The sequence below is a fragment of the Trichoderma citrinoviride genome (assembly GCF_003025115.1).
Source record: "Trichoderma citrinoviride strain TUCIM 6016 unplaced genomic scaffold BBK36scaffold_17, whole genome shotgun sequence".
In the NCBI taxonomy this organism is placed as follows: Eukaryota; Fungi; Ascomycota; class Sordariomycetes; order Hypocreales; family Hypocreaceae; genus Trichoderma; species Trichoderma citrinoviride.
Window position 1 is genome coordinate 130,117 of NW_020194725.1, and position 24,449 is coordinate 154,565.

The following is a 24,449-nucleotide window of genomic DNA, read 5'->3' on the forward strand; positions in this document are numbered from 1 at the left end:
CAAACCTCCACATGACTCAACCTCTCGTAACACCAAGCAACCCACTCCCCTCAACTCACATGCCAAATTCCCCAACTCTCCATCTCACTGGCCCAAAAATCCAAAACCCCAAATGAAGGATCGACGCTCAGGGTCCATCCCATCGCCGTCCCCTCAACCACTGGCAGCTCTCCAAAGCACTTACACACTACTAGTAGTACTAACATGTGCTTCCTACCCCAAAAACACCCATCACAAGAATCCCTGTCGACACCGGCCAATATAAAACTTCAAACATCATGCCACTTGCTACAAAGTAGGGACCAATAGATCCGCCGGGCTCACTCAAGGCCGCTCCCGCATATTATTGGCACACACACTCTCGCACCTTCAATCAAACGAGCAACGCGAATGGGAGCTATGAGGACATGCATACTACTTGCACATGCAGAAGCACCAAGTCTCCAGAATCAATGGCACCCCAACCTGCAGATCCCAAAGAGCGGCTTCTCATCCGAGTTCCTTCAGGTCGGTCACATTATACCAAAGTTGGTATGTGTAACACATGTCAACCGCACGTAGCATTGGGGGGTTGACTGGGGGGGGGGGGGGGGAGTGTATGTACATCTTCCCTCCCTCCAACTTGTAAGACAAGTACGAAGTAAGAAGTGGCAAGGGCAAGGAAAGTTGAATTTCACCGCAGCACGCTGAGTAGATGAAAAGAGTGTAACCCTCACCCTGGCCTGCAACTGCTACCTTGCGGCCTTGCGTGTCTAGCTTCTTTTTTCTCCGTAACGTGTGTGTCGCTTGTCGCCAAAGCCCGCCGGCCTGTCAAAACTACTACTACATACATGCATCAGACAGTCTAGTCGGTGGACAAGCTCCCGCTGCTACATCGAATATTGATGGTATGTAAGGTAGTAGTAGTCGTATCTCGTTCATCCTTACTTTTGGTGGTGGGATCCAGTACCAGCACGGAGTTTTGTTTGGTTGAAGGCGAGGTAGTATTCGAGCCGTGAGAAGTTCGCTCATACGGAACATTTTATGCGACAGAGATTGCTTTGTCTACCATCCTCTCAAGAAACGCGGTAGATCAGCCTGTGACAGGAGCAACTAGTGTATCTCATCAGGCAGTACTGATAAAGTCAACATGTGCTACAGCCTGTAGAAACAGCAAGATAGGATTCATCCTGCAGTTAGTGTCACATCCGCGCACGTTTGGGTTGGAACAGCAACGTGATTGATGGTGTGCGAGGATTCGGCCAACCGAGCAAAAGAACCCATGTCCGTACCAAGTCCCTCACGCGCATTGCAGGACTGGGAGATTTGGACTGCAATACGTGAGAGAAGCAGTCCTACTGGGAGTCCGGAACCGGGTCAATACACAGGCTGGCCGGCCATCGTCTCTTCGGTAGACATGCAGTCCAAATAGCCCAGCATTGCTTGCAGCATTAGGCGCAACAGCAGGCTGGTGCGTGGAATGGGTGGTAGTTTCAGGGACACCAACATCTGGCGATGCAGCATCGGGTCGCCACCCCCGATCAAGGCGAAGCGCAACGATCCACCGCCCGCTGTCCCATCAATCGATAGCCATCGCGATCCTGCTCCGCGCTTCTCCTCTCGAGGTTGGTTCAAAGCAAACCGATATTGGCCTGAAGCAGGCATGACAGACACAATAGAACTGACAGGGCGGAACGACAAAACGCCAACCCACCTTCCTCGGGGCGTCTCGGCCATTCAGCATCCCTTTCTGCGAGGTTGCTCTGCGGACGCTTACCCGCTGCTCGTCGGGCCGCTTCTTTTCTTCTTCATCGTCTTCTGCTGCCCATGGGGTTGGGATCAGAGTGGGACTCTCCTTTGTTGTGCGTTGGTAGACGGAACATGTCGTAAATAGTACGTATATATGACCGAGGGCACTCCGCGAGCTGCTGCCGGTGCTCGGCCTTTTTCTCCATAGTGTAGCAGGTTCGGCGGATACTGCATAATAGAGCAGGTACCAAGTACCTATAGCGACGACGACGAGGGAGGCATACGAGCATGACAGTACGGAGTACGGAGTACAGTTGTAAACGATGAGCACGACTAGTATCAGCTGTCGGCGGCTTCTGTGAAAATCGGTTGCTTTGGAGGCACGGTTGATGTCTGCGCCGGAATGCCGACTGCCATGCTTGCTTGCTTTCTTGCTTGGGGAAGAGTCACGACAGTTAGCCTTGGCTTCTGAGTTGCTGGTGCCGGTGCTCGTACGAGTTCATCTTTTCGTATGAATTGCGACTGCGACCTTTGCGGTCCTTCTCGACGGCCTCCTCCTGGGGGTTCTGTAAGACGGCTGCATGTTAGTAGTACCAAAAGGAGTCTCTCTCCGAATGCAGCTAAACGGCAAGCCACATTGCCACGAGGTAAACAGCCATGGGGCCACCGCAATCACAGACGAACATCATTACCAGCGAGCAGCCATGGAACAAGGCAAGGAAAGCCAGCACTCAATCCCGTGGTTCGGCTACTGAGCCGGATCTGCTGGCTGGATGGCGATTCCCGTCCAAGTGCAGAGCGCTGTACGAGTATACGCTCTCCCGGGCTGAAAATTCTATGCCTCACCTTGGCCCCTGACCACTGTGTGTGTCATGGAATATTGGTCCCGTGATGAGAGAACCAAAATTTTTTCCCTACCCCTTCTAAGTGCCCCATCGTCCCCTGTCCCCCGTACTTTAATCAGATGAGCAAATACGGGGCAGCGTTCGGTCTCGATCTAGCGCCTGGACCTGGTCTGGAAAACAGGCCCGGCATGTGTCGGCCAGTCAGCCAATGTCTGCCTCGGTGCGAACCGATACATGCAGGCTGGCCAATCAGCGCATCCGGCATGGCAAGGCGACGCGGCTGAAGGATTTTTGCCTCTCAGCTAGATATGGCCTGTGCTCCGGGAATCTTCCCTAGAGCAGCGACAGAGTCCCGTGTACGTGGAAAGAAGGATTTTTTTTTCTCTTCTGCCCTTGGTACCTCGTAATGTTACTACTAACGTGACCTGAAATTTGCAGACCAGCTCCGCATTGTGGCGTACCCTGTGGAGGAGAGTGTTCGGTCCGGAGACGTGCATGGTTATGCTAGCGTACCGGAGTGCGTCCAAGGGGGGTGCCCGAGCGTTGGGTTCGCCCTGTTATGAGGAGGAGTCGTTAGTCAGTCAGGCGAGAGAGTCGATGACAAGCAGCTGAGCGACGATGTGGCATGTGCCTAGGGCTAGCTGTGCTTGATCTCTGATGTTGGCCCGAACCGATAGTAGAGACAGCGACGGTAGGTCAGCGAGGCAAAGGCTCCGGGTTGTTGGTCGCCTTCGACGTAAAGCAAAATGATCAATCTCTAGTCAGATAATAGTAATACGGCCGAAAAGGCTATCATGCGGATGTCTTGCATTGCTGTTGCCATTCCAGGACGAGCTGAAAGCTTGCGGCTCGACGCCAGACGGGATGGTGAAGTCATGAAACGCCATGATCAATTCGGTGACTCGTAACCTTGGGCCCATATGTATATGTTTCGGCCAGAGAGATCCGAGTCGACTCCAGCATTTAGACCAGACGTCTCTCGTCGCGAGATGCAGTAGCATCCCGTCTTCAGCCTCGCTCTTGGGCAGATCTTGGCGTGGGCCGGCATCCTGTCACGTTATGAATCCAACCGTGTGTGGCCGGTGTGTGAGGATTGATCAAGCAATGGCATAGAGCAGCAGTAGTCAATATCTTGCATGCGCGGGCTAGGCGGCATGCGGCGAGGCATGATCCGATCGAGGCCAGCCATGGGCGCGGAGCCAGATGGGGTGACGAGGGCGTTTGGCGATGCTCGAGTCCATGCTGCAGGCGTGGTATTATTCGTTCGATACGATGCTAAGCCATGCCAATCCATAGTATAGTCGTAGTAGCCAGATCCTTACCAACAGCAAGGACCAGCACTAGCGAACCCGGCAAACGGCCGAAGAGGCGCCCGTGACGTGATGTGATGCGGACAACAGAACTTGAAAGACCAGATGCTGCACGAGAACGGCGACGGCCCTGGGCGCATGACTTGTAAAACCGTCCGCGTATTGCCGCTGAAAATGGCCATTGCTGACCGGGCGCCCTTTTGGTGGTCACAGCGACTTGACAGCGCTTTGCTAACGCTGCTAGCAGCAGTCACTGACCCCGGATTGCAGATTTGCACGATGCGCAATTGGTCGCCAAGCCGTCCCGCGCTCGGTCAATTACAATCCCAGGGACACAGCTCGATGGGCAGCAAGTGGGAAAAAGTGAAGCCGGCCGTTGGAGAAAAGCTGCAGCTGGGGGCTGAAAGAGACGCCCCTCCCATCCACCCAAAAAAGACAACACGACAGACCCCATGGAGAGCAGGAAAAAAAAGGTGGAATAGCGCCGTTGAGTATGACCGAAAAATGCCCTTTGGGAGGCAGCGCCGGCGGTCATTCTCCAGCTTTCGCAGCCCCTGGTCGCTCCCCCACGACCTAAGCCGAGTGTCAGCACAAGGCCCATGGGGAAAAAAATAGAGTGCCAGGGAGCAAGTACGGGGGAGGCGGCGCCGCAACGGACCAATTCTGTCCCTTTGGCCACTGCCTCTGACTGTCACCGTCGTGTCATGATGCTCGTATGGCCGCGATGGAGTGACGGTTGGCTGCTCTTGGAGTCCACACGCCGTATGCAGCGACCGGTCGGTCTGTTGGGCAACACACCGGAGGCGGAGCTTGTGGGCGAATGGTCGCGGAGCTTGTTTTGACTTTTCGGGCTGTTTCTCACGAGGACTCTTTTTCGCTTTCGTCTCCCAGGGATGCTTTGCCAACGTGACACGATATGGATGGAATCATGCTACCGGTGACCTGAAGGTAGCAGTAGCAGTAGCATGATCGACAGGAGGCTCACGACAGTTGCTCCTCGGGGCCGGATCAGATAATCCGGTACTTGCTGTACATCGGTTGATCAGGTAAGGTACTTGTAATTACAGGGAAAGAGCAAGCAGGTGCTTGTATCGTCCAATTGGAGGGCCAGCGGCCACAGGAAAGTGCACGCAACGGCAACCACTTCGCTGCGGGATGTGGACAGAAGTTCCATAGCGACTTCCATAACGGAGCCTAGCCCTCCAGGTTGCATGCACAAGAAAAGTGCAAGAGCCATCGACGCTAGTGCCCGAGCTGGCGGCTCCACCTGTACATATGGCATGTGAGTTTGCATCGAGGCTGGCGATGGCATCGTGAGATTCGATCATTGGTGTTTTGGGCGCTCTCCAATTTCCAAGCAGCCACCAATCCTGCTGCTTCGTGCCAAGGTTCTGACCGGCTCGGATTCATGTGTCATGAGCAAAGTCAATTCGCCCTCTGGACACCAGAAAACCACCGCCAGCAGATGCCCGCAAACGAGGGACCAACCGGCCCTTCTCGGCGCTTCTCTGCCTCGCCTGGCTAGGGGTCCTCGCACCGGCCCAATCAGCTGCGCCGGCGCTCTTTGGGCTGCGTCGGCGTTACCTCGTAGCTCAGCAGCCTCCGGGCCCCGCAAATCCCCATGCGGGCTTCCCCAGACGCGTCTGAGGCCGCGCAGAGGAAGCCATTGTGAGCATCTCGCAGTGAATGGACGACGGGGAGACGAGCTGCAGAGGCCAGGGGCCCCCCTCAATCTCCTTTGGCGGCCCCTAGCCTGATCCCGGTCTAGCGCCCTCCCTAATGCCTGCGCTCGCGTGCGCGCCACACCCACCCCGGGCCCCTTTTTGGAGTGCGAGTCGCTGGTGTCCCTGTGGCTCAGCTCGTCGTTCTGTTGGTGCAGGTGAGGTGAGGTGCTGTTTTGTTGGCCCCTGTTCTTCTGCCTGCAATGGCTAGTGCGAGGTACCGGTACCAGCACCAGACCTCACCTGTGCCCTCTCCCCGCTGCTTGCCCTGGCTGTGCTCACTTTGAAGCGAGAAAATATCACTGATGGACGGGATGTACCGACAGAAACACGCCGCCGCTGCTGTTGTTGCAGGTTGTCTCGCATTTCGCTGGCCCCAATCGCTGCCTGCGCGCGTGACCATCGCATGAACAGGCCAGAACGTCTCATCAAAGCCGAAATCCAATAGCCGTGAGGTGAGGCAGCGCACGGAGAATGCCGCGAATCGATCGACGAGTGGCTATGGCGCGGAGCTGCACTGCACGAGATACGCGCATTGCCACTGCAAAATTTTGCCAGTAAGCGTCGAGCACAGGCTCACCCCAATCTCTGCCGGCTGCGTACCGGTACCGGCCTCAAGCCACTCATCCACTGCAGCGCCGGCTCAGGGCCTCTGGCTAGCGGTCTTGCTGCCCCTGTGAGGCCCTAAGCTTCCAGCACGCCGAGCGCTAGGCCAGACCCGAACGCTGGCCAAACGCTAGGCGGGATGCGGCGCCGGGCTAGGAGAATACTCGACGCCTGTAGCTGTACCTAGCAGCCAAGGTTGGCGGGGGCAAGTGGGTGAGGCCGAGCGCCACTCCAGCGCCTCCACCAACCCGCGCATCCTCTCCACCGCAAACCTCGTACCTCTGCCAGGAACATGCGCCGCCAATTTTGCAGCTGTTGTGCGTGTTACTCATACTCAGACTACTCGTACTGCGACTCTGATGATGGACCAACGACAGCACCTCGTACAGGGGCCCGGGTAAGGTACTTCGTGTACCACGCCCTCCCCCCCCGGTTCTTCTCGCCCGGCCGGGGAGGGGGGCGTGCAACAACCAAGCACCAGCTTCCCCAAATCGACGGCGTCTCTCCACAATGGACCATGGAGAGGCTTCTGGGCGCTGGGCTCGGGCTTGCCTCTGGTCTGGTCTGGTCTGGTCTGGTCTGGTCTGTTCTGGATGGCTTGACGCTCGCTCCTCCGGCTGACTCTTGCTGTTGCATCTGCCTGGACGGACGGACGGACTCGCTCGCTGGTCCCGGCGTCACGACAATAAAAAGGCCGGCCTGCCTCCCGCCCCCCTCTGCTCCTTCTCCTGTCTCGCCTCGTCGGTCTCTGTCTCACGCAACAAAAGAGTCGTTCCGTTCACTCGGCCCGGGTCTCGTCTTTCCTCCTGCCATCCCGCAGCCAGCATCCTCACTCCCACGCGTCAAGTCAACAAGAGTCCCCTGAACCAAAGACAAGCCCAGCGTCGACCGCAGCCATGGCCGACGTCCATATTGCAGACGCCCCGGAGGGCCGCAAGCAGTCCATCGGCATCCATACCACCCAGGATGTCGAGCACATCGAGGCTCCCATCACCTGGAAGGCCTACCTGATGTGTGCCTTTGCCTTTGGTGGTATCTTCTTCGGTTACGACTCCGGATACATCAACGGTGTCAACGGCTCTGCCATCTTCTACAAGGCCGTTGAGGGCATCAACGCCACCAAGCTCAGCGACAGCCACACCTCCCTCATCACCTCCATCCTCTCCTGCGGTACCTTCTTCGGTGCCCTCATCGCCGGTGACGTTTCCGACTGGATTGGCCGCAAGTGGACCGTCATCATCGGCTGCTTCATCTACATGCTCGGTGTCGTTGTCCAGATGGTCACTGCTCCCAACCACGCCCTCGGCCCCATTGTCGCCGGTCGTCTGATTGCCGGTCTCGGTGTCGGCTTCGAGTCCGCCATTGTCATTCTGTACATGTCTGAAATCGTAAGTTGACTTGGCAAAACAGCTCCTCTTTACTGCATTCCTCTCTAACACCTCCTTGTCAATAGTGCCCCCGCAAGGTTCGTGGTGCCCTCGTCGCTGGCTACCAGTTCTGCATCACCATCGGTATCCTGCTCGCTTCTTGCGTCGTCTACGGCACCAAGGACCTCGACAACACCGGTGCCTACCGCATCCCCATCGCCATCCAGTTCCCCTGGGCCCTGATCCTCGGTGGTGGTCTGCTCTTCCTCCCCGACTCCCCCCGTTACTTCGTCAAGAAGGGCGAGATCCAGAAGGCTATCAACTCTCTGTCTCGCGTTCGTGGCCAGCCTGAGGACTCCGAGTATGTCCAGAACGAGCTTGCTGAGATTATCGCCAACGAGGAGTACGAGCGTGCTCTGATCCCCTCCACCACCTGGTTCGGCTCTTGGGCCAACTGCTTCAAGGGTTCTCTCTGGACCGGCAAGTCTAACCTGCGCCGAACCATCCTCGGTACCTCTCTTCAGATGATGCAGCAGTGGACCGGTGTCAACTTCATCTTCTACTACTCCACCCCCTTCCTCCAGTCTACCGGCGCCATCAAGAACTCGTTCCTGATCTCTCTCATCTTCTCCCTGGTCAACGTCTGCTCCACTCCTCTGTCCTTCTGGACCGTTGAGCGATTCGGTCGTCGTACCATCCTGATCTTGGGCGCCCTCGGTATGCTCATCTGCCAGTTCCTCGTCGCCATCATCGGTGTCACCGTCGGCTTCAACAAGACCCACCCCGACCCCAGCGACCCCAGTCAGAACCTGGCCGACAACATCCCCGCTGTCAACGCCCAGATCGCCTTCATCGCCATCTTCATCTTCTTCTTCGCCTCCACCTGGGGTCCCGGTGCCTGGATCGTCATTGGTGAAATCTTCCCTCTGCCCATCCGATCCCGTGGTGTCGCTCTGTCCACCGCCTCCAACTGGCTGTGGAACACCATCATCTCCGTCATCACCCCCTACATGGTCGGCACTGACAAGGGCAACCTGAAGTCGTCCGTCTTCTTCATCTGGGGTGGCCTCTGCACCTGCGCCTTCGTCTACTCCTACTTCCTCATCCCCGAGACCAAGGGCCTGTCTCTCGAGCAGGTCGACAAGATGATGGAGGAGTCCAGCCCCCGTACCTCCGCCAAGTGGAAGCCTACCACCACCTTTGCCGCTCAGATGGGCACTGGTGAGTACCTTGAGAAGCCTACCGCTGAGGTGTAAAGGACTCTCCTGCTTCCGGATGGATGCGTGAGACGTTTCTTTTTGCCCTGTTTCTTTTATTTCCTTTTATTTTATCAAAGCTTTTTCCTTTATAACGCGGTGGGGGGTGGGCGGCTGCAGGTAATGGCTAGGTTCTGCAGCCTTGTGACGAAATCATACCCAGGGCCACTACGGAGTGTGTCCGTCGAGACGTGTTTGACGACGTGAAGACGTTTTTGTAATGCGGTAGATGTGGACATACAACTAGCTTACAAATGTGAACAACATTCAAAAAAATCTGCTCTTCTTTCCCGCTTTTCGAGGGCGTTCGTATGAACCCCTTATTAGCTACCTTTTTTCTACTATAACCTTTTTTTAATACGATCACTTGTTTGATCAATTTCTTCTTTTTTGTCTTTCCTCTTGTCATTGTCTTGACTGCCAGTGCATTGTTTGAACCCTGCGGCTCAGCTGAAGTGAGATTGTTGCCATGTGGTGAGACTCGGCCAATCATGGGGCACGCAGGCGTTATGCACAATGCCAGGGGGTATCGCCGAATGGGGCAAGTCGGCATTGTTGTTTGAAAAGAGGGAGGAGGTGAGACTGACTTTCTTTTTTTTGGTACTCTGGAATGAGACTTCTGTGGTTATGATAATGTGGCGTTTGAATTGTAAGAAGGGTGCTGTTTTGGCGATGTTAGGTTGAGTTTTGGATTTGTTGTATGGGGGTGGGGAGCTTATTTGATGTTACTGTGATGGGGGTCAGTTGGATGGTTTTATCGATGTATCTATGCAAGGACTGGATAGCTTGGGATGGGGTCTGAATGGATCAGGTTCTTCTGGCATGCTTTTTGAATTGTTTGATGATGGATGATGTTTTTCTTTTGGGGGATTTGGCCTCTAGTGCTTCCGATGGGGGGTTTGATTGTTCATCTCCATGTAAAGGTTCACGACTTGTATGCATGAGCAAAGTAGATGTTTTGGCTTGTAACTCTGAATTCGAGTATATACAATGTGGCCTGTGGCTCTTAATTCAAGTACATGATGAGGCAGATTATGTCGTTCCTTGGACAGTATGATAGATGAATGAACATGTATCAAGTACAACTCCTCTAGGTTGCAGCTTCGAATCCAACTTCCGAGATGGGGTATCTATTACATATATCTCGACATGACAATCTTCATAAATATAGAACAAGTTTCCAACCAACTCCAGTGATGAACAGCACCCATATAACCAACAATCACATGCTCCAAAAAACAGCATCAATCGTGAATCTTGCTCCCACCCGCACGATCCTCCCCCCCCCTCGACCCTCGACCCTCACTCATCACGCTCACACTCCCCTCACTCACCGACGCAACCGGCCCTCCCCGCAAGATATTCTCCGTGCTCTTCTCCCCATCATTCCCTTCATCATCCTCGCCGCAGCCACCGCCGCCGCTGCTGCTCCCCAGGGGCCTCATCCTATTCTTTTTGGCCGCCCTCCACGACTGCAGCGCATACGGCCCCTCGCCGCCGCCGCCTAATCTCGTGGAATTCCTCCCCACCGACTTTCTTCCGCTTCCGATCCCGCCACCGGTGCTCGTATTGTCATCTCCGCCGCTGTTGCGCGTCTTCTCGGAAAAGTACGTGATGAGGGGCGCGAGCGTGGGGACGCAGGCGATGACGATGCCGACGGCGGTCTCGACGATCGACCACTTGATTGCGGAGGCGGAGTCGAGGTAGTTTGCGAGGTTGCTGATAGTCTGGATGCGGATGATTTGGACAATGGTTACGAAGAGGCCGAGGGCGAAGAGGCAGAGGAGGGCGATTTTGCGGCGAATCTTCATCTGGAGTTTGAGGAGGATGGGAAAGGGGAGGACGAGCCTGGGTCGATGAGTTAATGATCACTCTTTCGAGATTGGTGATGTGTTGCGAGTATCGGATATGGCATGTATGTTAGAGAGAAAAGGGGGATTGGACATACGTCGTAACGTCAAAGACGATAGTTAGGGATGAAAATGTGAGGTAGAAAGGGACGGCATCGGCACAGTGTCCGGGGACGAGAGGCTCCCATTGTTTCTTAACCTGCGTATTGAAGTCATCAGCATACTCTTCCGTACAATAACAGAAAGAACGCAGAAACAGCAATGTCAGAGAAACCTTACAGGGATGCACAGGAACAGAAAGACAAGCATAAACGCGATATGCGCCATCGTAATGATGACGGCAATCGAAATGGGTATCAGTCGATACGTCCCGGGCACCAACCGGACGTACGACACGAGAAGACTGGTCTTGAAGCCCCAAATGCCGAGAACGTAGCTGGAATGACATGAAAGAATCGTGAGCCAACAAGATCGTCAGGGGGAGTCGAGACGAGAAAATCAAACTTACAACGGAGCCCCGATATACTGCGTCTAAAAACATATCGAATTGTTCAGTCATCGGAAACGGATGGGAAGGAGGAAAGAGACAAGGGAGCAACTTGTCAGTTACCTTGCCAAAGTTGAGGAGGTTTTCGTCTGGCATAGAGTCTAGCTCAATCAGCCCGAGGCCCCATTTCGTTTCTGTCCACGTACAGAGAATTAGCAGTCTGTCCGTGTCTAATTAGCGATCATCGAGGGGGGTGTTGAACGTACGGACGATAGTTGCTGTAGTGTAACCGCAGGCTCCAATCTATACACAACGATTATCAAAGTCAGCAAACAAGTGCGAAACAACACAAAGTATCCTCGAAACCATCTAAACGCTGTGGACAAGTAAGCGGTTCAAGTGACAACATACCCAGCTCGCAATAATCAGCCAGTCGTCTGTGCTTCCATCAATCAGTACTCATAAGATCCAAACCTTCCTTTCCAGAGGATTGCAATGACGATCGCCAGGGTCTCCTTTAAGCTGACGTACCTAGACCAACGGCCTTTGTGATCCTCGTCCGGACATACATCCTTAGACACAAGGCAATGAGAGCCAAGCTTGTCACCGTGAGAGCAACGGCAGCAATGGTCGGTCCATTATTGGGCGTGCCGTCGGGCGTGTTGTACGCCCACGCCATTGCTCTCTCTCTGTCTCTCTCTGTCTCTCTCAGACCTCGCCGTGCTCCAAAAGGGGGAACAAGACGAGAAGAAGTAAATGGACGTGGCGGGATACCCCTTGGTTTTTCACATAGCGTAGACAAAACAACAAGGCAGTGTCATTAGTAATATTAAGGCAGTAAAAAAAGAGACCTGCGCAGTTCCCAAATCCAGAAAGAATGTTGTACTGCCGGAACAGGGAGGAGAGCGAGAGTGTAAGAGCGTCAGAAGTTTGTGAGAGGGGGGTGCAGTATTACTCGTATGTTTTGTTCTGGCCGTAAAAGGGGATCCCCAGAGTATTATACCTCCGTACTCAGCTATCCTTTCCCCAGCTGAGAAACGTTCCCGGAGGCTGTCATAGGTAATGAAACGCCGCTTCTTCAAGAATCGTTAGTAGGAAAAAAGAGGCATCGTGATAGCGTCTCTCTGACCGAGTCTCTGTTCCTGGGGGCAAAAAAGACGGCTTGCAGCTAAACAAGCATGAACCAACAACTAAGGGGCAAAAGCAAAAGAAAGAGGGAAAACAAGACTTGAGACATACAGAATAAGCTCAAGCTACCCAATAACAAGCTCTGCTGTCACTTCCCTCACCTCAGCCCCCGAACCCTAAAGCAAAAGAAAAGGATTGAAAAGAAAGGGTAAAAGCGAGTAGGTAAGGCCATGCCGACTGCCGGACCCAACGAGAAGGGACAAGCCTGTCAAATGCCGCACGCCATTTCCGACTTTGCCCAAGACACTGGGTATCTCCGTCCCTTGCCTCATTTGCTAGAGGTCTTGACCCTTTCCATGTTCCCCGGCTTGGCTTGGCTGTCAGGCTGCCTTGTAGGGAGAAAAACCCGCCCGCTCACGCTCCAGAAGGCAACAGGCGCGATGACCAGTAATACTACCACCTTTACTAATACAAAATAATGTAGTCGGGCTCCTCATGCTGTGTTGACAGGCCTTAGAAGCTCTAGCCTGCTCGTACTGTGTTTAGCAATGCGACGTTGGGACGAAAGGGGATAAAAAAGCGAAAGGTCCTTCAGCACATGCGGCGACATGGGCATGGCACGTGTCCTTTGCCGGTTTGCTACCCAGGTTTCGAGCAAATTGCCGGGCTGAGAGACACCGCCATAGAGAACCGTTGGACCTAGTGTTGCAGACATATCAACAATTGATGCAACTCATGTGGCTTTTTTTTCTTTCCTTCTTCTTACCTCTTCCCACACCTAAACACTGCAACGCATCCATTGTCGTCTCCCCCTTGGGGGCTACCATCATACGGAAATTCCACCAATCCCGGCCTTTGAAATGACAGTTATACTTGCCAGGCCCTGCCCCAGTCAGCAGGTGGCATGCCTGTTCAAGCATGTAGCATCCGGAGATGACTGGCTTGATTCCATGCGCAGCTCAACAGGGAGAACACGCGCGCGGTTTGGACGACTGCATTCCGTGCTGACAAGGCATAGCCGTTCCTGCCATATCTAGTTGATGCAGTAGAGGTGATGTGTCGCCTATTGAGGTTTTGTGAGATCTGATTCTGCATGCCATGAGGGCATTCAACCTGAAGCACGACCTTGTCGAGGGGAGGGGGGGAAAAAACCATCGTTGAATACCCTGGGGGCCTGGAACGTGGGCATACCCTCTGCAAGCTGCGCAGCTGCAGTAGGTATCAGTAATCCCATCATTTGCTCGTAAGGCGGCCAAATTCGTCCGCTGTCCAGACGAGGCTATTCAGCTTGGTGCTTCCTTTCGCGGCTCGAACCAAAGCCGCTAACGACTGTCCAGAAAGTCTTCCCCCCGTCGTTTCGCTGTGGCCCCGGCCCGCGGAACTCCACGTCCAAGAGCCGGTGGCCGTAGCTTGAGCTTGTTCCAAGAAGAGGCATGGCCTCACAATAGCCTTCTGTAGTCTGGAGTCGGCTGCGGGAGGATAGAAACCCGCGTAGATCCCCCGAGGTGGGGATAACTGGTGAAAGGCAGCCTCCTTGTGAGACGGACATTCGCGCAGAAAAGAAGAGAATGCACAGTTATCTCGCTCAGAGCAGCATCTGGCGACCCAAAAAGCAGCACAATTAGCAACGCTGCCCTCTTCATGTTTCTGTGTAGCATCCAGACCGGTGCAGCAGCGAGACCCGGGCTCCGCGTCCCTGAACGGCACCCCTGTCTTTATGCAGCAGAGTTCTGGCCCTCATGCCTCCAGCTCGTAAATCCTTGCCGAAAGGGACAACGCGGCATCTCATCAATTACACCAGGATTCTTGACGGGGAGCAGAAGACAGGCACTAGGGTACATGCGTGGTAGTGCTGAGGACTTCGGCCCGCATAGCATCCCAGAACAGCTCGATAGCGACGGTGAGAGCAAGAGAGCCGAGGCAAGCCCTGAGGACGGATTCGAGATCGAGGTCCAGACTCGACTCGACGCAAAAGCCGGAATTTTTTCCTGGCTGTTGGTAGCATCGGCGGCGCCAAGTGCCGGTCCTGGGATGGAAGGAAAACGAGACTGCCCCCAATACCACCTCTCAGCTTGCAGCGAGGCCATGCAGGTCCGGCAGAGCGTTCGCCACACGGAAAGGAAACAATAAAGAGACAAACGCACGACGCACGCTACTAATACCCCATGATCCCCAGCTTCTTCAGCTCTTGTTCTCTTTCCTCTCCTCTTCAAGCCTCAGCTCTCTCCCTTGTCCTTCAACCTGACCAATGATGCCGCCTCCGGCCGGGTTACTCGGGTCACGCTCTCATTGATGCGCCGAGAAATGCGGCCGTTTTGCCGCCCCCAGTCGGCCTTGAAAGAGGGGCCTTGAGCCCAAGCGAGCAGAGCAAACGCTTCTGTTTCGTACGACCGCGGACTTGGCAACGTGGGATGTGAGGCCCGCGCATCGAGGTCCTTTCATTAAGGCCCCAGCATTCGTAGCATCTCAGCTATCGACTGAGGCCGCCGTAAAGAGCAATAGGCTCGTCAAATTCGGAATGAGGGGTGCCGAGATGGATATATGCGAGCCGCGAGATCGACGGCCCAGTAAATCGTGGCAAACGCTTCGATAAAGAGTCCGCAGATCCGCACGTCTCGCCGGATACGACCTTTGTAGCTCAACCTCCTCAGCTCTTCTCTTTCCACCCTTCCCTCCTCGCCACAAGGAGCGCGTCACTGGGTGTCCAAGATGTACCGTAGCCGCCTAAGTTCTGCACTCCTGGCCTTTGCGAGCCTTGCAGGCGTCGCCAATTCTGCGCCCGCAGCCTCGACCACATCCACGTCGTGCAAATGCTTCCCCGGAGATGCCTGCTGGCCTAGTTCCAGCGACTGGGCCGCGTTCAACAAGACTGTGGATGGGCGTTTGATTGCGACGGTTCCCCTGGGATCACCGTGCCATGGCGCATCGTACAATGAGACGGAATGCCAGTTCTTGCAGGACAATTGGCTGTTCCCACCAATCCAGTAAGTATCGTGCTGCATGAGATGCCCATTCCCCCAGTCTTTCACTTGTTCAGTCTCACCAGACGAACGCTCGCATAGTCTAATATGGAACTGTATCAGCTTCGATTCCTCGTCTTCAGTCATGGCGCCCTTGTTCGCCAATGCGAGCTGCGACCCGTTCCAGCCAGAGGACTCGCCTTGCACCCTCGGCAATTACGTGCGATATGCCGTCAACGTGTCAACGGCTGCTCATGTCTCGGCAACGCTGAAGTTCGCGGCGGAGCGCAACATCCGATTTGTCATCCGCAACACCGGACACGATTACAACGGTCGTTCAACCGGCGCGGGCGCCCTCTCCGTATGGACCCATTACCTCAAGGACACGGAGGTGCTCGACTGGGAGGACCAGTACTACACCGGCAAGGCGCTGAAGATCGGGGCCGGCATTCAGGGCTTTGAGGCTCTTGAGGCAGCACACGCGGCGGGATTGATCGTCGTGACGGGCGAGTGCCCCAGCGTTGGCATTGCAGGAGGATATGTCCAAGGCGGTGGCCACTCCGCCCTCAGCACCAATTTTGGCCTTGCAGCCGACAACGCGCTCTCATATGATGTCGTCACGCCCAATGGAACGCTCGTGACGGCCACGCGGACTCAGAACAGCGATTTATATTGGGCTTTGAGCGGTGGCGGCGGCGGCAACTATGGCGTTGTCGTCTCCATGGTGTTCCGTGCTCATCCAGATGCCATCGTCGGAGGCGCCAAGTTCTCCATCGACACGACCTCTCTGGGCTCCGAGACGCTGTACGCCATCATTGATGCCTTCCATGCCGCGCTGCCAGATATTGTAGACTCGGGCGTCATGGTCATCTACTTCTTCGGCCCAGGCTTCTTCCAGGTGCCGGCCTTGACTGCGTACGGCAAGACTCAGGCCGAGACGGAGGCGATCCTAAAGCCCTTCCTCGACGCGGTGGCCGCGCTCAACGTCGACCTGCAGCCAACATTTACGCAGTTTTCCAGCTACTATGACCACTTCCTGAACTATTGGGGTCCGTTTCCGGCAGGTAACATCCAGGTCGGCACGGACCTGTTTGGTGGCCGACTGATTCCCCGGTCCGACCTGCCGAACTTCTCTCCGACGGCGCAAAAGCTGGTCGAGCTCGGGGTGACGTTCATCGGCGTCGGGCTCAACGTGTCGCACTTTGGCGGCGACAACGCCAATGCCGTGCTTCCGCAGTGGCGCTCGACCATCGTCGAGGTGTCGCTGACGCTGCCGTACAGCTTCCAGGTGCCCTTCCAGGACATGATCGCCACCCAGGACACCATCACAAACGTCGTCCAGCCCGTCATCGAAGCGGCCACGCCCGGCGGCGGCGCTTATATGAACGAGGCCGACTTCCAGCAGCCCGACTTCCAGGAGACTTTCTTTGGCGCAAACTACCCGCAGCTGCTCAAGATTAAGCAAAAGTACGACCCTGATGGCCTGCTGTATGCGATTGCGGCGGTGGGCAGCGAGGCCTGGACGGTTGCGGAGGATGGCCGAATGTGCAGAACTCAGTCATGATGCTGACGTGCTGCGAAGTTGTAGAAGTCAATAGGTTGATAGTGAGAGAAGCAAATTGATGACGGTTCAAGACTACCTACCTAATAGATGAGAGTGGCTCAGGAAGTTGAAATGGCTTAAGTAAGCCATGTTCTGTAGGTTGCTACATAAGAGAAAGGCATCACCCATGTGCAGCGACTCTGAGATTCAATACCTTAAATTCTATCGATTGCTCTTGCTCTTTGTGAGCGGCTTAGGTACTTGTTGGCCTATCAATATGCCCGCCTTGGGTAAGTTCGGAAGTACAGTAACCCCTCTTGATATTGGAACAGGGACGACGTAGACAGAATTCTTGAGCAATGACAACATTGAAGACGATTTACGCCACATGGTTCGTTTTGTTATCTAAATTGCTATGAAGTACCGTAGTTGTCTTGCCGTGCAGGTGTGGGAGGATCGATTGGACCGAAAGGCGCATGGAGCCAATCCTCTCGTGGCTTCGACAACGTAAAGCCATGAGACGGTACATAATGTACAGAAGAGACTGCGTGGCCTGATGGCCATATCAGACCATTTACAAAGACACGGAGCGGTGAAAAGCAATCATATGTCGCTGCAAGAGATGGTAGAACGATCTGTTGTGTAATGCTGTGGAGGAGCAGGAGTCGTCTTCGGGGAATGGTGTAAGACGGGATATGTTACACCACGTCCTGCCTCAGCTGGACACATCATTGGTTACCAAGAGCCCGGAAACCACCGCAATCAATAGTTTGATGCTAGTTGATGACCTTCGAAGGATTTAGCTGCAATGTTGGTCTGACCATGTAGCGTTGCAACACGGCTGAACAAGGCACTATCGTGAGAGTCCATCGCTCTAGATTCACAGTCTCGTTGATCTAGATTCAAAGACCCGTCAATCTCGATCTCTTATCGTATGTTCTTCTGTCTTTACGTAGTATCTCATGATAAACCAGATATGCCAACCCTCACACAAGATTCGACATATATTAATCCAGCAAGAGTCCTGGCTCTGAATGGAAGCCATTGAACGAGGAACCCAAAAACACCAGAAGCTATCGAAAAAGGATCGCTCTCAACCTCATTCACAACTCAGTTCACATTTCAGAGATCTCAAAATGAAGTTTACCTGTGTCCCCATCGCATTCACTCTGGCTCACATGGCCGTTGCTCAGTGGACTTGCGATCCCGGCTTCCAATGCGGCTCTACAATCATTCATCGCGGTGAGTGACATGTGCACCCTTACGCTTGCAATGTTTACTAACTGCATCCAGATGACAGCTCCTTTTGGGTCAAGAACCTGAAGAATGCCGAGATTACTGTTGGCAGAACAGATAAAGACCCCCTATGGGATCTCTTCCGCTGCAACGGCGATCGTACCGTCTCCTTTGTGAAGCACTGTTCCGGCAGGTGCCTCTATGGAGGAGCCGGACAGGATCGATGTGAAGGGTGAGTTTTCTGTCACGAGCGAGTAACCGTTGTGATTGCTAAACTGGCCGATCCCAGGGATCTATGATTTGACTAGATCAAGCGCTTGCAAGGGGGGGCATCATGAAGTCTACAGATATAGGCGTGGCTTGCTTCAACAGCATGTCACAGTGACAGTACAGAGGGCTCGGGCCATTCAACATGATTTGGTGCCCCGCAAATACTCGTTTGTTAAGCTTTGATAGTTGCCTATAATGGAAATTTCTGCTATCCTGGCTTGCCTGGTTCAGATCCACTGCATTGACTCGTGTTTGACAGCTCGCGACGATCATGTGTTGGCGATGGCATCAAAGAAAACATGACTAAGCTGCCAACTTGGTCCTGTTCTGTTCTGATAACAATCGGGTCGCTTCTCGTATTCGCATCTTCATATGATGTTGAACATTGACATGCGGTTGATGCCTGCAGCAGATGCTGCATGGAATCATACGCAGATAAGCGCACGTCATGCAACAAGTCGGGAAGTATCTTCGGCTATGGCGCTTGTGTGATTAGCGGGCTGTGAGGCATCATGGCGATCGGCAGCAGTCCCACGCAAGCACTCAACCGCCCCGGAGGATTTCGTGACAGGAAGAGCCCTCGGTTATCTCTTTCTTGTGGCTCGGGATAAAAATTGTAGGACGGGATGATACGTTACTGCTTGTGTCCAATCATAGCGTGCGTGTAAGTGCTAATAGACGACGGATGCTGCAAAAGGGCGTCTTCCCACCAGCAGCCCCATACATGCCGCGTACCCAGATTGAAACGAGCAGCAGACAAATTGCGGATGGACGGCGATTGAAGGCAGTTTCGTATTACCAATCTCTGGCTCCTCGGGCTTGATCTCAATCTCGGTTGACTCTATCCAGAATCATAATACCCGAAGCTGAATACGGGTTCGTCAGGTTAAAAGACGACGGGCATTTTCTGCTCGTCATGGTTGCATATACACGACGGAAGTTTACGTGCAGCAATTACTCCGACGAACCCATGCAACGAGTTTCACCTTGACCAAATCCTACCACTCCCTGCCTTTGAAGAGAATCAATTGGTTCCAAGTATACCTTAGGAATTACGGACAGAAGAAGGATGTCCTGCCTCTGCCACGGCGCCTTCCGATGGCTCTTCGAATATCTTCGCCTGCTGATCGGGATTAATCAGTTTCCAGGGTCTTGGCTCGATCGGGTTATTTTAGCGTGATAGCCACCCAAAAAAGGTTCCGGTTTCTCCGTCTCCACGCCGAGTAAAGTTCCAGTCCAGTTCGATATTGAACAACAACACCAACCAATACTTAACCCGCTTCACCACCCTCTCCAGCTGCACCCGAACCGCAACACCGCCATGCCTCTCCTCCGCCGCCCCTGAAACAAAAACAAACCCTCGCCCGGCCGTGTCTTGTCTCACCGAAGGACAACGAGAAGAACGCACGCAGTGATCAGTGATCCAGAAGAACCGCCCTCGATGGCCTCGCCGCCGCTGTCGCAGGTGCTGCCTCCCCTGCTGCTGGGGACGGCCACCTTCAACCACCAGTACCACCCCGACCCGTCGCGCATGCCCTACGTCGACATCGTCCGCAGAGCCCTCGAGCACGGCATCACCGCCTTCGACACGTCGCCCTACTACGGGCCCTCCGAGGTCCTGCTGGGCCAGGCCCTGCGCCTCGTCACCCCGCCGCCGCCGCGCGAGGGATACTTCCTCGTCACAAAGGCCGGCCGCATCAAGGCCGACGAGTTCGACTACTCGCCCGCCTGGGTGCGCTACAGCGTCTGCCGCAGCCTCGAGCGCCTGGGCACGCCGTACCTGGACCTGGTCTACATGCACGACGTCGAGTTCGTGTCGCCCGCCGAGGTGCTGCAGGCCGTTGCCGAGCTGCGCCGCCTGCGCGACCAGGGCCTGATCCGCTACGTCGGCATCAGCGGCTATCCCGTCGAGACGCTGGCCGCGCTGGCCGAGACGGTGCTGCGCGAGACGGGCGAGCCGCTCGACGCCGATCCTGTCGTACGGCAACTTCTGCCTGCAGAACTCCCGCCTGGGACGCCCGGACTTTCTGCAGCGCTTCCGAGCCGCCAGGGTTGAGTGTCTGCTCAACGCCAGCATCCTCAACATGGGCCTGCTCACGACCCGCGGCGTCGACAACGGGCCCATGGCCTCGTGGCACCCCTCGCCGCCCGAGCTGCGCAGGGCCTGCGCCACTCTGTCGCAGATAGCAAAGGACGAGGGCGAGCATCTCGAGGGCGTGGCCATCCGCTGGGCGCTGGAGAACTGGGCCCGCGCCGGCAAGGATTTTGGCACCACGGCCTACGTCGGGGCCGGGCCGCGCATCGGCGCCAGCGTCATGGGCGTCACGGCTGTCTCCGAGCTCGACGAGACGTGGGATTTGTGGAGGAGTGTCATCGGGCCCGTCATCGGCACCAAGGACAACGCCGCAACCGAGAGGAGCGATAAGATTGCCAGGCTGGTCAGGGACAAGATGTGGCCCAGTCTGGGCTCGTGGAAGGACTACGCGTGGGAGAGCGGCGGCGAGGCGTTTGTCAATGCCAGGGCGACGCCTGGACAGATTCCCAACGACGAGGTGGCGGAGAGATGGGGGCTGGTCCCTTCAGCAGCAGCAGCAGCTGTTTCCAAATTGTGACGCGCGACGCCTAATTATCATAGACCAGCATGCTCTTTTTTATTCCTGACTCTGTATAAATTTCACAGTACATACGTTACCTTGGCTGCATATGAGATTGATTGCCTTGGAAGGACTGAACCAGATCCGATGCTTGTATCGAGTCCATTGCACTACTGATGCCCTCGTATTACCGCTGCTACCGAATCACGCACGTATGACAGAGTGGCATAATGTAGGATTGCAGCTGCTTAGCCCGCCTAAGCTGCAGTTGCATGGATGGCCATCCTCCGATCCTCCGATCCTCCGGCTATACGTATGACACGATAGATAGTTAGACGCAGCTCCAAAGGAATCAGGCGGGTCGTCGGCCTCTTTGTTGCGAGATGTACTTTGCGCGGGCTCAGCTCGAGGCCTGTTGGACAATGTGATAGCTGTGATTACGTCTTTCAGCTGATTGAGTATAGCATCCGTGATGTTACCTCTTACACGCGCAGAGTGAACATCTCGAATCTAGCAGAAATGGACATTATCGTAGCGCGGCCGCTGCAGGCGCTTATACGCGGCCTCATCATCATAGCAGTCATCACCATCACCAGATTCCTATGCCGCGGTTACAAAGTCAGAAGACGTGTCCGACAGCTCCAAGCCCAAGGCATTGTACACAAACTCTTGAACAGTATGGCACTCTCAGACCTCAGAGACTGACCCATCTCACAGCCCACTCTGCCCCATTCTCTCGTCTTCGGCCATATCCCCGTCCTCCTCCAGTTCCGCAAACACCACCCCGAAGACGTCCACTTCGGCATCATCATGAAATGGCTCGTCGACAACTGTCCCAGCTGGATCCCAGACCTCCAACGTCCGCCTCCAGTCCTCTACCTCGACATCTGGCCCGTGTTCCCAGACATCATGATGATGGTCTTTGACGGCCGTCTCTCGGCACAGTTTACGCAGACGAGGAGCTTGCCCAAGCATCGCATCACGCGCACCTTTTTGGAGCCCCTGACGGACAATCTCGACATGACTTCTGCTGACGGCAAGCAGTCCAAGGTGTGGCGGTCGCGCTTCAATCCGAGCTTCAGCCCGAGGAACATCACGATGCTCATCCCGGAGCTTATTGACGAGATTGTCGTTTTCAAAGAGTTGCTGGCGGGAATGGCTGGGCCGAATGGGCAATGGGGAGATGTCTTTCAGCTGGAGGAACGCACGACAAATCTCACCTTTGACGTGATTCTCCGAGCAACCATGTGATTGATTCCCTCTCTTCTACGTAATACTCGATATCACGCACTCACACGGCATGGCATATAGGGATGAACGCCTTCACGAACAGATAAACCCCCAAGGCAGCCCCCTCAAACAAGCCCTCATCAGCCAAATCCGCCTCATGAGCAAAGTCCTCGGCCTCAACCACATCCTCGGCATAAAGCGCTGGCCCTGGGACTCCATCACGCGAGCGCGCAACAACGCAGCCCTCCGCAGCGCCCTCCTCGGCCACGTCGAGAACGCCATCAAGTCTTCCCCCCGTCCCGCAGGGGCAAACACCGAGACCAACAACAAGAAGACGATTTTGAACATCGCGCTGAGTCGTACACTTGCCGAAACGGGCTGTGCAACGCCTGACAAGGAGGAGATTGAGGCCGTTTTGGCCAACTTGAAGCTGTTTCTGTTTGCGGGTCATGATACCACGTCTTCGACGATTTGTTGGATGTTCAAGCTGCTGCAGGATAATCCAGAGTGTCTAACCAAGCTTCGTGCAGAGCTTGACGATGTTCTGGGGCAAGATCCCAGCCAAGCTACCAATCTGCTACGAGATTCGCCACAACTGCTAAACAGTCTGGCATACACCACCGGCGTCGTCAAAGAAACGCTGCGCTTCTACCCGCTCGCGTCCACCGTGCGCCAAGGCGAAAAGGACTTCTCCCTCACCCTTCCTGGCTGTGGTGTACGGTATCCAACGGAGGGCACCGCCATCCACGATGTCCCCTCCGTCATCCAGCTCGACGAAGCCGTCTGGCCGCGCGCAAATGAGTTTCTCCCCGAGCGCTGGATGGCACCGCAGGGGGATCCTCTGCATCCCGATAAGGACGCCTGGAGGCCCTTTTCCATGGGTCCGAGGAATTGCATCGGGCAGGAACTCGCCATGGTGGAGATTAAGCTTGTGGCGGCGTTGGTGTGCAGGGACTTTGATGTTCGGGAGGCGTGGGCTGAGTGGGATGCGAAGCGTGGAGGGGTGGTGAAGAAGGAGATGGTTGGGGGGGAGAGGCTTTATGGGTGCGGACAGACTGTTCAGCATCCAAAGGATGGGATGCCGGTGTGTGTTAGGCGGCTTGGATAGGCATTATGTGAGTATCTAAATATTGGGGTCTTTGCTTTAAGCTTGGTAACTGAGCAGGAGAATATCAGATTGACTGTAGGGAGGTATGAGATTGAACCCCCTTTTTGTTTCTACCTAGTTCAGTACATATACCACAGAAACATTGAAACCGCCAACAGCACTCCCATAAGGCCCATCCACGCCAATGCCGTCCTTTTGAAAACATATCGAGCTGTTTCTTCTACTGCTTTTGAATCATTTGCCCGCGGAAACGGGCAGTCCGGAATAGGCTTGTCCAGGATCTTGCACAACGGGGCCCATCCGTCACTGAGTTCAACCCAGTACATACGGTTCTCCGGGACGATTCTTTCTATCTTGCTGTAGTAGTGCTCGAGAATGCCTGAGCCCGACAGCTTGAGTCAATTGTCCATCTCCAACACAGGCAATGAGTTCCAATGATAGAGACTTACCGGGCCCTGGTCCCTTATCATATCCATCTTCCGTCAACATCTCTCTCCCTCTAAAACCCCCCAAATCACCATTAGCCAACAATCGCCATCAGCACAAACCATCTTTCACCCTCACTTACCTCTTGCTCATTTCCCCCATGATAACAGGAAACCACCTCCATCCAGGCATGATGATCAAATACCACCGCAGCCACCCCGGCATCGCATGCTTAATCATCTGCTCCATGCTCTTCCACCACTTCTCCGGATCGCGCCTCCATCCAATAACTTGAGCATCAGGATAAATCTCACAGAGATCCTCGATAAAGTGCGTGCCGGGGGTATCTGTGATGGCGACAAAGCCCCGTGTTACCTCGCGGAGGGCGGCGAGACGCTTTGGCTTATTGTCTTTGGCGGCGTATACGGCGAGCCATTTCTGCACGTAGGCTTTTTCCATACGTGTGAGAATTCTTGAGTGTAAGAAAACAAGATAGGGGAGAGGGGCGAAAAAAATAATACCGTCTTCGCGGCCGAGGAGTTGTGTGCCTCCATGGCAGACTGGACCGTCCAGAATCTTTTCGAGGGCCAGGGCCATGGAAACTGTCCCAGTGCGAGCAAATCCTGCGCCAATGACCTGCAGGGACCGGTTTGGGTCTGTAGGGACAGATGGAACACCACCCATGATTAGTATTGCAGCCGTAGAGAAGCGTTATCGTAGTGTGCTTGACTGTGAGGTGAGGAGTGTGAGGGTGGTATGTAAGTATACGAAGAGCGACGGCCCG

At 54.8% G+C, this 24,449-nt stretch overlaps 7 protein-coding genes across 7 annotated transcripts; 5 read left to right on the plus strand and 2 right to left on the minus strand.

Moving 5' to 3' along the window:
* Nucleotides 1-7,106: 7,106 nt before the first annotated feature.
* BBK36DRAFT_1129228 (general substrate transporter) lies at nucleotides 7,107-8,833 on the plus strand (the record flags this gene model as incomplete). The annotated part of the gene is made up of 2 exons (XM_024891716.1): nucleotides 7,107-7,598; nucleotides 7,664-8,833. The coding sequence occupies 2 exons, from the start codon at nucleotides 7,107-7,109 to the stop codon at nucleotides 8,831-8,833; spliced, it is 1,662 nt and encodes a 553-aa protein (XP_024745655.1).
* Nucleotides 8,834-9,966: 1,133 nt separating this feature from the next.
* On the minus strand, nucleotides 9,967-11,849 carry BBK36DRAFT_1144774 (hypothetical protein; the record flags this gene model as incomplete). The annotated part of the gene is made up of 9 exons (XM_024893699.1): nucleotides 9,967-9,990; nucleotides 10,168-10,681; nucleotides 10,782-10,882; nucleotides 10,963-11,119; nucleotides 11,192-11,208; nucleotides 11,294-11,364; nucleotides 11,437-11,473; nucleotides 11,582-11,607; nucleotides 11,702-11,849. The coding sequence occupies 9 exons, from the start codon at nucleotides 11,847-11,849 to the stop codon at nucleotides 9,967-9,969; spliced, it is 1,095 nt and encodes a 364-aa protein (XP_024745656.1).
* A 3,158-nt stretch (nucleotides 11,850-15,007) lies between these two features.
* BBK36DRAFT_1129204 (FAD-binding domain-containing protein) lies at nucleotides 15,008-16,822 on the plus strand (the record flags this gene model as incomplete). Its single annotated transcript, XM_024891712.1, has 2 exons — nucleotides 15,008-15,282; nucleotides 15,382-16,822. The coding sequence occupies 2 exons, from the start codon at nucleotides 15,008-15,010 to the stop codon at nucleotides 16,820-16,822; spliced, it is 1,716 nt and encodes a 571-aa protein (XP_024745657.1).
* A 1,115-nt stretch (nucleotides 16,823-17,937) lies between these two features.
* On the plus strand, nucleotides 17,938-18,336 carry BBK36DRAFT_8349 (hypothetical protein; the record flags this gene model as incomplete). Its single annotated transcript, XM_024898567.1, has 3 exons — nucleotides 17,938-18,043; nucleotides 18,095-18,269; nucleotides 18,327-18,336. The coding sequence occupies 3 exons, from the start codon at nucleotides 17,938-17,940 to the stop codon at nucleotides 18,334-18,336; spliced, it is 291 nt and encodes a 96-aa protein (XP_024745658.1).
* Nucleotides 18,337-19,748: 1,412 nt separating this feature from the next.
* On the plus strand, nucleotides 19,749-20,919 carry BBK36DRAFT_1164579 (Aldo/keto reductase; the record flags this gene model as incomplete). The annotated part of the gene is made up of 2 exons (XM_024894661.1): nucleotides 19,749-20,285; nucleotides 20,341-20,919. The coding sequence occupies 2 exons, from the start codon at nucleotides 19,749-19,751 to the stop codon at nucleotides 20,917-20,919; spliced, it is 1,116 nt and encodes a 371-aa protein (XP_024745659.1).
* A 744-nt stretch (nucleotides 20,920-21,663) lies between these two features.
* On the plus strand, nucleotides 21,664-23,239 carry BBK36DRAFT_1185009 (cytochrome P450; the record flags this gene model as incomplete). The annotated part of the gene is made up of 2 exons (XM_024896422.1): nucleotides 21,664-22,148; nucleotides 22,294-23,239. Exons 1-2 carry the CDS (start codon nucleotides 21,712-21,714, stop codon nucleotides 23,237-23,239), a joined length of 1,383 nt encoding a protein of 460 aa, XP_024745660.1. The 5' UTR covers nucleotides 21,664-21,711.
* Nucleotides 23,240-23,358: 119 nt separating this feature from the next.
* BBK36DRAFT_1129459 (hypothetical protein) lies at nucleotides 23,359-24,349 on the minus strand (the record flags this gene model as incomplete). The annotated part of the gene is made up of 4 exons (XM_024891740.1): nucleotides 23,359-23,631; nucleotides 23,727-23,736; nucleotides 23,808-24,114; nucleotides 24,187-24,349. 4 exons carry the CDS (start codon nucleotides 24,347-24,349, stop codon nucleotides 23,359-23,361), a joined length of 753 nt encoding a protein of 250 aa, XP_024745661.1.
* Nucleotides 24,350-24,449: the final 100 nt, after the last annotated feature.